General features: G+C 39.8%; 2 protein-coding genes across 3 annotated transcripts; both read left to right on the top strand.

Annotated features, from left to right (window-relative positions):
• The first annotated feature begins 5,890 nt into the window (after positions 1–5,890).
• HOXB8 (homeobox B8) lies at positions 5,891–8,709 on the top strand. 2 transcript variants are annotated; one of them, XM_044999785.1, is made up of 2 exons: positions 5,891–6,777; positions 7,392–8,709. In XM_044999785.1, the coding sequence occupies exons 1-2, from the start codon at positions 6,357–6,359 to the stop codon at positions 7,694–7,696; spliced, it is 726 nt and encodes a 241-aa protein (XP_044855720.1). In that variant the 5' UTR covers positions 5,891–6,356; the 3' UTR covers positions 7,697–8,709. The 2 variants fall into 2 exon arrangements, with proteins under 2 accessions (XP_044855720.1, XP_044855719.1); XM_044999784.1 differs by having other exon boundaries at positions 5,954–6,777; positions 7,389–8,709.
• A 421-nt stretch (positions 8,710–9,130) lies between these two features.
• HOXB7 (homeobox B7) lies at positions 9,131–14,286 on the top strand. Its single transcript, XM_044999788.1, has 2 exons — positions 9,131–10,420; positions 13,364–14,286. The coding sequence occupies exons 1-2, from the start codon at positions 10,021–10,023 to the stop codon at positions 13,615–13,617; spliced, it is 654 nt and encodes a 217-aa protein (XP_044855723.1). The 5' UTR covers positions 9,131–10,020; the 3' UTR covers positions 13,618–14,286.
• The last annotated feature ends 1,329 nt before the right edge of the window (positions 14,287–15,615 follow it).

The raw sequence follows: 15,615 nt of genomic DNA, 5'->3' as shown, positions 1-15,615 counted from the left end.
AACAATACAAATCTAATTTCATAGACAAGAAAACTGCTTGTACTCTTAGGAGAAGATTTTTATACTACTTTTATCTGCTGATAAGCGATTGCCCTGTAGAGATTCCAGAGTGATATTTTCATTTTCGGAGAGTGCGCCTGCTTTTCAGATTATCCAAAGATCAGAGGCAATGGCGGTGCTTTTCTGTACACTGCAATTTACACAAGTTTAGTTTTCCCCCATTTAAAAAAAATCTTTCAGGCGACTAGCAACCAGATCTGAAAATGTTTAAGCCCAATCTTCAGACGCTTTTTAAGCCTAGACTTTCTCACGTCAAACTTTCCAACTGTAACTGCTAGGGATCCACAGTGGGTTAAATCTACCCTAACTTCACATTGTATGGACATTTTCCTTCTCAAAAGAAATTCCAAAAAACAGGATTTCCCCCCATTTTGAACTGAAAAAAAGGGGGAAAGGATCATTAGTCTAAATCTGGGTTTACTTTCAAAATCATCTGAAATGAAAAGCAACGATTGGGCCTGTTAAAGTTTGGGGTTTTATATTTTGTTTTCTCTCTCTTCATTTAATGAATGACAAATGAACCTGAAGTCTAGTTTTAACGAACTGAATATACTGCCTAAATCTGACCTATGGTTCCAAACTGATCCCAGACAGGCTTATCTAAACACTTGCTATTTAAAAACAAACAAACCATCAAATACTACCCATAACTTAATTCACTTGTTCAATCTACTGGACTCTAGGATATAACATCCCTTTTCACTTTCCTTAGCATTGTGGTAATGAGCGGATATTTTAAAGGCAACCATGAAATAAGCTTTTTAAATACGGTAAAAAATGTTACTTCATTTTAGTAGAGGATTTGTGGTTTTTTTTAAAAGAACAAATTGTTGGAAAACCTGTTTTCTGTTGCACAAGCCCAAATGTATTTTCCACGGATGTTTAATGCTCCAGAATAAAAATCGATTTTAGAACAACACCTATATCTCACTGTGTTATACTGCTTCATCTAACATTTCAGAAATATTTCCAGTGTGTTTCCCTGAGTTCTACAGTGGCTCGTTACGTGTATTATAAAGATCAATTTTTTTTGCCTGTGTAGGGAAAAAAAGTGTCCATGGAAGAAATGAAATGAATTCATTTCCAGGGTATTAAGTCTTTCCTGGCTTCCACTTTAACCTACTCCGTTTCTAAGTCAATTTTGTAAAGTATTTCTGAGACCTCCCTTCTTGGGTTAGATGCACCGTTATTTTAAATCCAGATAGGCTACAATGGCCGTAAGATGAGTGGGGAATTAAAAAAAAATCTCTGCAAACGAAATAAAATATTCCCACCTTTGGTAGGAATGATCAGAATCTATAGCACGGGATTCCTTTCCCCTAGGACTTGATAAGTAACTCAGGATTGAGAAGTCGTTTTTGCACGTTATGTCTCATGCAGACACATAAGTGCCTGGAAAGTAAAACAAACAAACAAACAAAAAATTAGACCCTAAAGTTCAGATCAGCGGGAAACAACGAGAAATACAGCCAAGAGTCTCTTTCCCCTCATTTTGTTAACATTGCTCTAAAAGGCAACATTTTACTTGTAAAAGCTGGGGGGGAGGGAAGAAATCCTCTTCCTATGGGGTAGTCCAAAGAAAACAAAAGAAGTTAAAAGATTTTGGGAGCTTACTGGAGAAAGAGAGGAAGGGAAGTAACTTGTCATAAAAAAAATACGCGCAGTGCGCTGCAATAAAAGAATATGACCGCTATAAAACTTTACAGGGTATAAATTTCTGAAGGTTAAAGAACTAAACGGCTGTAAAGCAAACAGTGCAAGAAAACTTTCAGGAGCTCCTAAATTACTACAACGACATGGGGATGTGGGGAAACCCAACACGTAAATACTCTTCTTTCAGCCTCAACCACATACAAAGTTTTTGTTTAAGGGTTGTTTTTTTTAAGGGGTGGAGGTGGGGGGAAGGGAGTATGTTAATTTATTCTTCTTTATTCTTTTCTTGCAGATGCCGTGAAAATCCAGCACTCTGGATGCTTCCCTTTGTTCTTTCTTTCTTAGCCATTCCAGGCTGCCAGAATCCCGAGCCATAAACTCACAACAACAACAACACACATACACGCACACGCATCTACACAGAAGTTCTGGCGAGACGTCTGGGCTTGGGAAGCTCTTTATCTGTTTACGGCCCTAGCCTTCCCCCTCCAGAGGAGAATGCTCAATTGTCTAGTCTCGGAATTTGAAACAATAGAGGTTTTCAGAAGCAAAATCATTTCCCCTGCTTTTATCGCTACTAAAACGACTGGATGGTAGGGATACTTTGCAGAAAACTCTGGGGCTTGCTTTTACTTTTTTATAACCATCTATCCGCCAAATTTTATCAACCGTTTCCTGATTTCCATGCTTCACCCCTCCCCCAACAAATAAGTTTTCTCTCCTCCCCCCACCCCCTCCATCCCTCCACCTTTCGCCTAGTCTATTTTTATTGGATTCATCTGTTTGTGTGGCTAGGGGGATTTTTAATTCGGATGGTCGCTAGATGGCGCTGTTGCTCCATGTTAAAAATCACAGGCGGCCAGTTCCTCAGCATTAAGGCTATTTAATAACACCTTGATTTCATTAGAAACAACAATCTGGGTATTGCAGAAGAGTATGAATAATCCTGAGAGATAAAATATAGGGTTAATTATAGCTATTTTGCCGATTTTATAGGCTACATCTATTTTTTCCTTGCGTGTATAAATTATATGAGATTTAAAAGAAGGTAAATCTGAGAATCTGGATGCTAGCAGGATTTGGGATGAAACACGCATCTATTTTAAACGTTCATCTGAAAAACAGCTATTTTTGTCTTCTACGCGGTTAGTTCAGTTTGTTAGACGACAACATTTCAATTATGCTAACATCTAAGATTTACATTTTCAGAAATGAAAAAGAATGCATCAAAGATTTCGGGGGGGGGAGCGTGTTTTTTTCTTTAAAAAATGCTTGCACGGTGTACTTTCTCATTTGTTTATTTTAAATTGTTTACAGTCATGGACATTAAATTATTTATAAATAACACGTTTTATGGGTATTGAACCACTGTATTTTTGCCCAACGGTTCGATTACATTGTTGATTGCTTGCTTGCTCAACTGATGCCCATAGATATTTAAGAAAATATAAGAAAGGAGTCTAACCTCAGTATAAAGTTAATAAAAAATAGTAAATTTACCGTGCTGAAATACTTAGAAAGATTCCACTGCTCCAGCAACAACAACGATACAAAGTTTTGTATCTGTAAATTCATTTTCATTCTGATCTTCCCCCTCTCCAAATTATAAAGCAATAATGGTTAAAATATAGTCTCACACATATAGCTAAGGAAGAAGCAAAACAAGGAAACACAATGATACAATTTTAATATAAGATTTCTTTGAAACTTTCGTATCAAAACATTTTCCGGATAAATACTTCTCTTCACAGATACAACAAATTTATGACTTTTCATATAGAATTTTCTGGAACGGAACATATCAAAAGTAAAAGGATACATTACCGAAAGCAATAATTTTCCATGCAGAATTTAATATGTTGTTTACAAATCCAAAATTTAAATAGCTCTAAATTGTATTTAAATACGCTAAAAACCCCAATACATATTTAAATAGAAATACCTGTAAAATTAATAGAAGTCCATTTTATACACTCAATAAAATGCAAAATAATGAAAAGTAATGTTTTCCGTAGTATGCTTTTTTTCTCTATTATTTCCTAATAAATCTTTCCTCTGCTGGGTATTTATAAATTATCTTCTCTCTCTCTTGTTTTTTCTTATAATAGAAACATTTTCCTTTCATCAGGAATCACCAGTACAGTATATGAATGATTTAAAGTCGGCCATTGATTTCTGATGCATTGATGAGTTATACCACATGATGACTATAAAATTCTACTGCACTTGATAAAAATGTTAACTTCCAAGAACAACTGAAGTGACCCTTTCTCTGTCTCTATCTATACCAACATCTGAGTTTATAATATGTTTTATTTTATATAAATATATACAGACACACAAGAACGTAAGTTCCTTTCTGAAAATACTTTTGTCTTTTTATTTGGGATTTTTGTTTGTTTGTTGCTGAAAATAATCATCCTATTTTTTCTAACAAAACACACACACACACACAAAACCCTGAGATGTTTTGCTGTTTACTCAGGTGATCTATCTATCTATCTATCTATCCACTTTCAACGATGAAAACAAACTGTACTCAATCGACAGTAAAATTGTCTAGAAAAATAAAATCTTTACTTGTCTTTTAGGGGAGAAAAAATCGTATTTATGCTTCTGCAAACACTCCAACAACAATCATTACTTGAAAAGGATTTTGGAATAGGATGAAATTATCCCTGTGCAAAATAGAGGAAAAGAAATACTAAGATGGTTTACAACTTTTATTCTCTGATCCTAACTTTCTTTCTTTCTTTCTTTCGTAAAATGTTTCTGCTGTCAGTTTTTAATGTAGGTTCTTACGCAAAACAATAGAAAGAGTGACTGTCTAGCTGGAACATTTTAACTTTTTCTTATTAGCGTTTTGGAAGCAGATGATTGAAAATTGTCCCCCAGTTTGAGGATGGGCACGAAATAATGTTTCATTCACCTTTTGTGTGTAAATATAAGGTAGTTGGATGGAACGGAAAGAAATTTACATGTAGGCAGGGCGGAAAGAAAGATACAGAAGTGTCTCTGTACGTCTTATTGAAGGTTGAAAGACTGAAAAATATAGCTGGAAGTATATGGGGGATGTCAGGAGAGAGGGTGTTAGGGACACTGGGAAGCGTTTAAGTTGGGAGGGTTTTGTGCAGTTATTATCTGAAATATGTTTCCGCAATATTTGCTGACTGCGATAAATGAATTTCAAAATCTACCCCCTGTGTGTTTATATTGTGGAAAACTGCAGTGTTGGCATGTTAGGGGTAACTTTGCTCGGTTGTTACCAAATGTCAATAAAATAGAAAGTCTTTCTATCTCATCCCCCCCATCCCACCCCCTCTTCTTCCCAGCTTCCGTAAGCACCATGTAAAAAAAAATAAAAGTTTAAGTTGGTGGGGGGTGGAGATGGGGGACCAGGCATCAGTTAATGTCCATAAAGGTTCTGTTTTGGATGTGATAAGCGAAACAATTCTTTAGTTTGCCATCATGCCCAGTCACATCTTCAACAAATCCTCTACGGTGGGAGGGAGGGAGGGGGAGATGGGATGGGGCGGGGGGAACCACAAAAAGTCAATGTTATATATGAAAAACTATAATCATTTTAATTCAATATTGACACCCCAACATCTTGCAATAATGCGAAAGGTTCCAATCGAAACCTCTGTTTTATAGCAGTAGAGGAAGGAACTCGTAAAATCCTAACAGCTTTTATGTAGTGCGGTATAAACAACAACAACATCCCTGGCTTTATTGCGTTTTATAGTTTGTTAAACAGTTTACAGCCTTTTTTGGGGCTATTACAAATGCAATTCCCTTCATGTGATAGTTAAACCTTTATCAATAATAAGGAAATTGATCATTAAAATGTTAAATATGACTACCTCGTTTGTTTTAAAATATGTTTAGGATAAGAAGCTGTATGATTTGATAACTTGTATTAAAATACCAATTACATTTATAGGACCTTTTAAAACTGGTAGCAATTAAATCGTGTTCTTTTACAGTTTTCCAAAGCGACCCTGACATTTAAAAAGGCTAAAACTGCCTCGTTAAAATTTTGAAATTAACGACTGAGCGCGCCTCTCTTTGATTTTCCAACACTCCCCAAAAATCAATCTTTTGGGTGGTCTAGGTATTTGATTTGTTGTGAGGCGAGAGATATCTCATTAATGTAGGTAGTTAAACATATTTAATCCGTATATTCACCCCACCTCTCTCTCTCTCTCTCTCTCTCCCTCTCTCTCTCTCTCCCTCCCTCTCTCCCTCTCTGGCTTTTCCTTCTTTATTCTCTCACACTCTTCTTTTCACAATCATGCAGTGCAGAGTCCGTGTGGAGTAAGGAGAAGCCAATGGGATGAGGTTTTGGTAATAGATGCAAATGATCATGAAAAGACACTGCAAAATATGAAACAACTCATTTGCGCCGAAGTAAATCACTGAAAACTGTTTATGAACTGGCATCTCTTCTTGGAAATGTAAAGCGAGAACTCTATAAGTGGCGATTTTTTTAGGGGGGGGGGGAAGCAAGAATTCAATATCATGCAGGCTTAGAGTTTTGATTATATCCTCCTTTTATATTCCTGGAAATCACAAACTGTTGTTGCTTAGCATCTTAGCTCTTTCTGCGCTAATAGATTCCCGTGGTTTAAAAAAAAATTAAAATGAGCTCTTATTTTGTCAACTCACTGTTCTCCAAATACAAAACCGGGGACTCTCTGCGCCCCAACTACTATGACTGTGGCTTTGCTCAGGATCTTGGAGGTAGACCCACAGTTGTGTATGGACCCAGCACTGGTGGTACCTTCCAGCATCCGACCCAAATTCAGGAGTTTTACCACGGAGCATCCTCTCTCTCCAGCTCCCCTTACCAACAGAATCCCTGCGCTGTGGCGTGCCATGGGGATCCAAGCAACTTCTATGGATACGACCCATTGCAAAGACAAAGCCTGTTCGGTGCCCAGGAATCGGACCTGGTGCAGTACACGGATTGCAAGCTGGCTTCCAGCGGCCTGGGGGAAGAGGCGGAGAATTCAGAGCAGAGTCCTTCTCCTACACAGCTTTTCCCTTGGATGCGACCGCAAGGTGAGGCGAAATAGAAAGGGCAGAGAGGAGGCATTTCCTGAACCCATAAAGTATCCCCTTTCCACAGTTACTTTTTACTGCTTTATGGGGGTAAACTTTTGCACTTGTAAATTGCTTTATAGTTTAATTACCCTGAAGGAGACCTTTTCTTCTCCTTGTGGAGAGCTGGGCTTTCAATGTAGGGCGCTCCCCCTAAAGTTTATTGCACTTTTATAGCCTGAAAGCGCCTTCATTTGAGGGTGGGTTTTTTTTGTGTGTGTGTTTTGCTTTGTTTTTGGTCTTCGCCAGGGCTCCAGCTCTACGCTGCGCTTTGACTACAAAGGAGTGGGGCGAGATGATGATGATGATGATTTTTGCAAGTGAACCCATTTTTGCTAGCCCCGCGCCGGGAGGGTGGGTTGTGTGATTTTTCCACCCCCACGCGCTTTCCTTCAGAGTCACCCCCCCCCCTTTGTAATATTACAGAAGAGTCGGGTCTGTCTCTGTGTTTGTTTCCTGCTTTTGCTTCTGTCTCCTCTCTCCTCCCCCCCCCACCCCTTTCTATTCCGGAGCCTGGTTTATGTATCTTTCAACCTCCTTCTCTTCTCCCCCCATCCTTTGCCACCCCCCAGCAGCCGCTGGACGCAGAAGGGGGCGGCAGACCTACAGCCGTTACCAAACCCTGGAGCTGGAGAAGGAATTTCTCTTTAATCCCTACCTGACCCGCAAGCGGAGGATCGAGGTGTCGCACGCCCTGGGACTGACAGAAAGGCAGGTCAAAATCTGGTTCCAGAACAGGAGGATGAAATGGAAAAAGGAAAACAACAAAGACAAGTTTCCCAGCAGCAAATGCGAGCAGGAAGAACTGGAAAAACAGAAAATGGAAAGAGCCCAGGAGGTGGACGAGGAAGGGGACGGACAGAAAGGGGACAAGAAATAAGATTTTTAAGAACTGAGAGGCAAGCACTGATGGGATCCTGACTCTTACATTAATGGCAGTTAATGTAAGGGGTGGGGGGGGGGAGGGGAGCAATGCATAGAAAAGAGAAGAAAAAAACCCTTTTATTGCCGTAAAACAATATAGCTCTAAGCACCCACTTTTCCTGATTGTCCTTTGGTACAATGAACAGTATGCAAAAGAGATCCGGAGGTCTTTCTAGCCTTTCGCCAGTTATTAACTAGTGGTAGTGTATCGCAATAGCTTATGTAAAACATGACTGTGAATTTTCTCTCTCTCTCTCTCTTCTTTATTGGGGGCGGCGGGGGGGTTGGTTAACTCTGCTTTCAACGCTATAGGAGTTTATGTGGAATTATATTGTGCACTTTTGAATCCTCCTCCTTTTTGTTGTGGTTCACTGTATGTACCGGAGGTAGCTATTGAAACAGACATCCCGACAACATGAAACTGCCTATTTATGCTGTAGTTCTCTCTCCCTACTCTCTTGCTCTCTCCCGCTCTTTTATGTTGATTATTTTGTCACGTTCCTTGCTTCTGTTCTTGGGTTTCGGTTTGGGGTTTGTTTTTGTTTTGTTTTGTTTGTTTACAGTTTTGTGTCTCTTCCAAAAGCCTTTTTTTCCTCTCTCTTTCTCTCTCTCCTTTAGTTAGCATGCGCACAGTGGAGCAAGTTGTAAAGTGATCCTTAGGTTTACTGTGAAAAAGAATGTATACTGTATACGTGAATTACTTTATGGGGGGAACTAATGATATATTTTGTTGTTCTTTCATCACTTTGTTCTATTGTCTAAACCTGGAAGCGGCGGAAGAAAGTTACAATAAAGTTTACAAGCGAGAATCCCGTGACATCATTCATTTACCCTGCTTCATTTCCTCCAGGACTACTTCGATAGAAAGGAAATAAAAGTCAATTGTGTCAGAATTTCAGCCCTTGCAGTCAGAGGAGCGCTTAGCCTTTAGCGAGACTGGAGAGTTTAGGTTGCTGTTAAGGCTGGAGGAGGCAGTGGCTGAAGTATGCTAGCAGGGCGTTTCTTCTTTCGGGATGCGGGGAAGGGGGGGGCAATGGATTGTTTTGTTGTTGTTTTTTTAACAGTTCATATATGTTGACAGATTAGGTGGCTGTGTGGAAATCCTTCCTCAAGGTAATTTTTTCTTTCATTGCTTACTCCCGGGTTCCCCGAGATGAATCCCAATCACTCAGAAATGAATCACTCCCCCCCTCCCCAATCTGTTTGCAGAATTGTCAGTTGTGCAATTGAGTGGCTGACACGCGAACCCTTCCTGCTTTGCCTGATATCTTCCACCATGGAACTACTGAAGTGTATGCGCGTGAGGTTTGTTTTCCCTTTCAACATAACCTTGGGAAGGCGGAACAGCGAAAATCTGAGATGCAGATGAATCATCCGCTTCTCATTTGCCAGTGAGGCTTTGATTTAAAAAATGAGAAGGGGGGAGAGAGAGACAGGTTACTTTTTGGAAGCTGTCCCTGCTTCCCCAGCAGAAAGCTAAGCAGCCAGCTGGTAACGCTTTCCTTATAGCTGTAATTGGCTGCCCTAGAACCGCTGACAAGCTAAACAAGGGATCTGTATAGTCTTTATTTTTCGCAACAAGGAAAGCAAATGCCAGCTCAATGCGCAGCTCAACGCCTGTGGCACGAGAATGAATTGAATATACAGCTGAATAGCATTTTTTTTTTTACAAAAAACCCTGAAGTATGAGGTATCAATGAGGCATTTGTCTTTTCAGGGCTACAGATAAGGGGTAGGGGGAAGGGTGGACAGTCTCCCGAAAAAAAACGATGGCAAAGACAGTGGAGATCTTATGGGGCGAAAGAAGGAATTTTACACGGAATCTATAAAGGAATAAATAGAACCCAGTTCATTTATTTCTCCCAGCAAAGAGAGACCGAGATAGAGAGAGATGCTGGTTTATAACCAACGTGTTCCCCCCCCCCCCTCCCTCCTCTTTCTTCGTCTCCGTTGAAAACTGATTACAGGTTGCTTATCGACTCCGGCACAATTCCACCCCATTCTCGCATAGATCTTGGAGGGTTTATATCCCATACATTATTTATCATATTTTATAAATCCAACAGTACTCCAATATTTTTTTTCCACATTACCAGGAGCCAGTGGGGAAGCTGGCTGCTGATTGGAGCGGGCAAAATCACGTGCCCCGGAGTCACATGGTCAGGGAGGAAAAAGGGGGTCCTTTTTGGTGTAAATCTGGACTCTAATTCCGTAATATATCACGGTACCTCGTAAAACCGACACTAAAACGTCCCGGCCTACAAATCACCCGGCCAAATTATGAGTTCATTGTATTATGCGAATGCTTTATTTTCTAAATATCAAGCCGCAAGTTCGGTTTTCCCATCCGGCGTCTTTCCTGAGCAAACTTCTTGCGCGTTTGCCTCCAATACCCAGCGAACGGGGTATGGCTCTGGATCCAGCGCCTCTTTCGCTGCTTCCATGCCCGGGCTGTACGCCAATGGCAGTAGCATGCACCCCCAAACCTCTAGCATGTATTCCACCAGCTACGGCCTGGAAGCCAGTTCTTTCAACATGCACTGTTCTCCGTTTGAGCAAAACCTCTCGATGATGTGCCCGGGAGATGCCTCCAAGCAGACGTGCAGCAAAACGGATCAGAGGGACTCAGACTTGCAAAGCGAAAGCAACTTCCGGATCTATCCCTGGATGAGGAGTACAGGTAAGTCAGAAGCCTCCTTAAAGAAAGACGCCTTAGGGGGAAAAAAATGTAAATTATTTTATGGCGTGCGGGAAGGGGAGGGGGGAATTGTCCCCAACTCCTTTTATGACGTTTCGCCGAAAATGAAGCACTCTTTCGCCCTGCCTTCGAGAGAGAGAGAGGGAGAGAGAGACCCCCCCCCAAAGCCATCCTTTTAGCTTTAAATATTTATTAGAGCTGCTGGTGCTGCGTGTATGCGATGCAAGAGGCAGTTTGTCTTCGTGAGGAAAGGCAGGGCTGCAAAATCATGACCATTAGCTTCTTGTCCCCATACTTAACTCTATTTAAAAAAAAACCCGTGTTTTTGTTTGCTTGTTCCTAAAGAAACTCTGTAGAGGCGGCTCGCAGGGGTTTTTTTGATGTATTTATTTATTTGCTTGCTTGTTTAAAATTGCTAGAGCTCTAATTGCCAGAGCCTTAGCATAACGTCCCAGACAGCGCAATTAAGCCCTGAATGTGACCATTAGTCTAATAGAAACGGCAACACATCCTTCCACTTCGCAATTAAATCCCTGCTTTCAAAATTGTGAAATTTCTGACGGGGAATAAACAATAAACAAATGCAGATCTCGTGTCAATCACGCAGCGGCTAGAACCCCTGGTTAATCAGGGTCGGCGTGTTTATGCTTTTGCATTGCCTGTTGGAGAAGCTCTGGGTAAGGTGCTGATCCGCGGTCATGGAACTGCATTGGGGTTATTAGACAAAGTGCCTGGACCAGCTTCCAAAAGTTGTTAGACCCACATGATGCTGTCAGAGCGCTGAACAAACACGGGCCGTGGAACTGTGGGTTCTGTTTCCTCACCACAAGATAGGGGGAGAGGGACAGGGTCTCATTGAGCGAAGATGCCTACTTAGCATATGTATTTCAAATACAAATCTGCCTAATGCACCCATCCCGGCTGGCATACGTATATTTCATTCACAAACACGCTTCCTCTCAGCATATTAGTGTCAATTAACATTTAATAAACACGCTTATTCATGACAAGAGATAGTGTTCTGACATACCCTTGGTTTCCCAATAAACTGAAACCATTTCAAGAATTAAGAAATGCACGGGTTATAAGGCGTGAAAACGCTGGCCTGTGTCTTTTTTGTTGTTGGACGAAATCACTTCTAATTCTTATCTGGTCTTTCTCAGATCACGACCTAGCAAATTGAAATATTAATATCTCATTTTTACTCTAAATGGAGGTGTTTTTTAAAAAAAAAAAGGATTGCTGCCCCATTGAAAGTAGTGTGGAACATGTGAGCTCATTTCGCTGCTACTCATAAGCTCTGGTTTTCCTATGATTTGCCAGATTGCAACTTGATAGCCTCCTAAGTAATGAGTTAACTTTAAGCCAGATAGTCTGTCTTGGTAGGAAACTTTAGGGGAGAACAAACTCCTGCCCAATGTATGTGCCAATTGAAGGAAACCCAGTGCAGGCGCTTGGTTCAAGCAGTTTACCCTACCCTTATTTGTGGTCAGTATTTTCCATTACCTGCTCCATAATTCATTCACTTTTACAGTTGATGTATCAAAGACCAAATATTTCTGGTTGTGAACACTTCATCTCTGCCTTTCGATGTAAGGATTCCCCCCACTCTTTCTTTCTATGTGCCACTGGATAACAAGAAGTCTAGGGAGGATTTTGGAGTAGTGCGAATATGCTGGATTCCTGCGAATACAAGCCCTCCAAGATGCATATTTAGTGGTTTGCAGTGCCTAAAACTAAAACACTACCTGCTCCTAGAGATCCCCCCGCCAGCTTTGCCCACTGTGTAATTGGGTTTGTGGAATTTCATCAGCGATGAAAAGATAGTATAGCCATTCCCATTCAACAACAGTTTATGGCTCTTCCCTCAACGGATTTTACAACCCACATTCCACAGAACTGCACATTTTACTTCCTTGCCTCTTTTACAGCCAGCCTGGCCATTTTCCTTTTCCTTTCTTTAATAACCGTCTTTTCTTCCTTACCCCCAAAAAAATCCACTGGAATGTTTTGGATACATGTTGAGGGCTTGTACTGGCCATCCTGGGTATCAGCTGAATAGAAAAAAATAGAAACCACAAACATCATGTTGCTGCATAATCATTTCCAATTGAATTCCAACAAATGGCACGAAAAATGTGCTCTGGTTTCATTCCAGTCCCCTTTCACAGACAACTAAATAGTTGCGGGTAATGCCGGATGACTGCCGAGTCTTTGTTTCAGCCTGTTCCCATGTAGATAAAAATATTCCTCTTCAAAAACTTCTGGTTGTGCAGCCCCATCTTTCTGACAGATTTTAAAAAAAATACCCCACTTTCATCTGAGGAAGTAACATTATCCATGTCAACCACTGACTGCGCCTAGACCAGAGCAATGTAATACAGAAAGTATTCCGTTAAATAATTAAGACCATTGCGCAGTTTACAAACAGGGCTTAATGATGACAGCTTTAACAGAGGACAAATAATTGAAATGGTATATTTAGCAGATGCTTCTATCTAGTTAGGGAATGTATTTATTAATTTATTTATTCCCTTGTTAATGGGAAATGTCTTAGGTTAAAAAAAAAATAAAAACATGCTTTCATATGAAAGTGGCAGCTGAAGTTCTCTCTCGCACAAACGCAATCTGAAAATTGGGAACACCTTCCACCCCACCCCCCCACCATGCCCAGATACAAAAATAATTCAATATGTGATGGGTGTGTGGGTGTTCTGTTAGAATGATATATTCTTCCAAAATAAAAGGATCAGATTCTAAGCCGATGTAAAATTGTCAATCCTCTATTGAGGAAACAACTGGGGAATCTGCCGTTGGTGGATTAAATAGCTATAACATCTAGAATAGGTTTGAACAAAAAAACCTAAAAAAAAGCAACTCAACCACCACCCAGAGTTCATTTGATTCCAATTTATTGTTTCACAGGGACTGACAGAAAAAGAGGACGTCAGACCTACACCAGGTACCAAACCCTGGAACTGGAGAAAGAATTCCACTATAACCGTTATTTGACCAGAAGAAGACGCATCGAAATTGCTCATGCTTTGTGCCTGACAGAGAGGCAGATCAAAATCTGGTTCCAGAACAGACGCATGAAGTGGAAAAAAGAAAACAAAACGGCATGCACCGGTTCAAATAGCCAGGAGAAACCAGACGCTGAAGATGATGAAGAAGAATGAAAAGGATGGGGTTTGGGTGAAGGGGACTTTAGTCCAGAAAGCGAATCCAGGAAACGTGAAACCTAAACATACGGGACTATATTATATATATAAATGAAATCAAAATAAAAAACAAGCCTGAGAATGATGCATTCTGTTTCCTGATACTGAAAAAAAATACTACCTATATTACAGTCTTTGTTTTTTTTGTACAATAGAATGGATAATAATATCTACCTATTAAATGTGGCTTTAGAGTCAGATAGATACATTTTTCTATGTGGGTCTTCATATAGTACAAGTATTTGTAAATCTCCCTGTTTGTATTTCCTTGTGTACTTTTCTGGTATGAAGTAATGTGGTCGTGTTAGCACCTTTCATTAGAAAAATGTGATCTGAAAGTATGAGGGGAAATTATACATAACGTATATAATACTCTGTACATAATATGAATGATCATTACCGCTTGTTCTGTTGTAACCTCTGTGGTTCTTTTCTGGTTGCGATGCTGTTTTGTCTGTGTATATTTTTACCTGGACCACTTCCTTGTTCAAGTCATTAGGAAAAAAAATGAATTAATATTGTGCTGAGTAAAGCGGTGTATATCAAGGTAGAAGATTATTTAATAGCGGCGCGTTTCTTTTTCCTGGTTTGTGATTATTATTCTTCAAAATAATAATAATAAAAACACCCACCAATAGTCTAAAACGGTGTTCAGTTCATTGCACTTTTCTTATGTGTTTGCATTATTATAATTCAGTTGTTTATTTCAGGATATAAAGAAAATATCCCTTTTAATTTCCCCTGATACGTCATCTTATTCGTGCCCGATACTTTTCAGCATAACAGTCGTATTTAACATTTTAATGACCTTTCTACAGATGTTAATACTTTAAAACATTTAGCGAAATAAAACTCATAGTCGGGTATAAAAAACAATTGCCAAGAATATGGATTTTCAGATTTCACTCTTTTCCCTTCCTCCAAATAGCTGCACAGATTAGTCTGCTGGGAAAAAGACGGGAAAAGTAAAGGCAGAGAAGCAAGAAACAATAAAAAAAACTATCTATATATTATATATAGATTCGTGTGACTAATCTGACCCTTTCCCAAGGACACAAGATATTTTGCGATGGTTTGGGGTTTGTTCTCCCCTCCACCCCTTTCGATTGCTTTATTGTGGACTGTAACTATTTCATTAGCATCAAATAATGTTTAACATCAAAGCACACATAAAATAAATTAAACCAATTAAACTCAGGAAAATCAACAATGCAAAACAATGGTAACTAATTTTAAGCACTTGCGAGCATCTCTCTCTCTCTCTCTCTGTCTCTCTCTTTAACGTTTCCAATGTGCGCAATAAACGACCATATTCTTCAAGTGGGAGATGTACGCCGTTCTAGAAATATGTGCGTAACAGGAATACGAATAAAGCAGACCGCGTGGAATTAGGTGTAGCTGTTAAATGGCTTCTTTCTTTCTTTCTTTCTTTCTTTCTCGTCTCATCACGGAAGCTGAAACATTTAATAAAATATCTTTCTTTCATTTTAACCCCAGTACACACTTATTGAGACAGGAGCGTGGGATGCCGAAATAAGAATATAAAAGCTTTTAGATAAAAGAATCTAGCACATTACTAAAAAAAAATCATGATGGTAGGCCACTTATTATATGTATCATATATTATGGCGTTTGCACAGAAATCCCACTTGATCAGAGAATAAAAGAAGGTGACAACTAAAATTTTCCTTATCAAATTCCCCCATTGTCATTTGTTTTCTTACGCACTCTTTCCAGAGCGAAAACTGAGTTCCAGAAAATTCCTATTGCTCGTGAAACGTGTTTTGCTGCATTGGGCCAGATCTATTGTCCCTGTGACATGTACCTCCGCAGCGCCTGGCATCTCTGAATTAAGGATTTAAAAAAAATCTTTATTCTGCTCAATCTATTGAAGCACAACTTATCAGCGTAATATCAAATCTTACAGCCCGCTGGTGATTTTCACACACAAAAATT

This window comes from Mauremys mutica, chromosome 25 (assembly GCF_020497125.1).
Source record: "Mauremys mutica isolate MM-2020 ecotype Southern chromosome 25, ASM2049712v1, whole genome shotgun sequence".
NCBI classification, from domain to species: domain Eukaryota; kingdom Metazoa; phylum Chordata; order Testudines; family Geoemydidae; genus Mauremys; species Mauremys mutica.
The sequence above is the reverse complement of the archived record's forward strand: the minus strand, read 5'-3'. Positions and strand labels throughout refer to the sequence as shown.

What these genes read in the sequence shown, in the direction of transcription:
- HOXB7 (XM_044999788.1), top strand. Translation starts at nt 10,021, where the DNA reads ATGAGTTCATTGTATTATGCGAATGCTTTATTTTCTAAATATCAAGCC. An exon ending in TCCCTGGATGAGGAGTACAG is followed by an intron (nt 10,421 to 13,363) that starts GTAAGTCAGAAG and finishes ATTGTTTCACAG; the next exon opens with GGACTGACAGAAAAAGAGGA.
- HOXB8 (XM_044999784.1), top strand. Translation starts at nt 6,357, where the DNA reads ATGAGCTCTTATTTTGTCAACTCACTGTTCTCCAAATACAAAACCGGG. An exon ending in CCCTTGGATGCGACCGCAAG is followed by an intron (nt 6,778 to 7,388) that starts GTGAGGCGAAAT and finishes GCCACCCCCCAG; the next exon opens with CAGCCGCTGGACGCAGAAGG.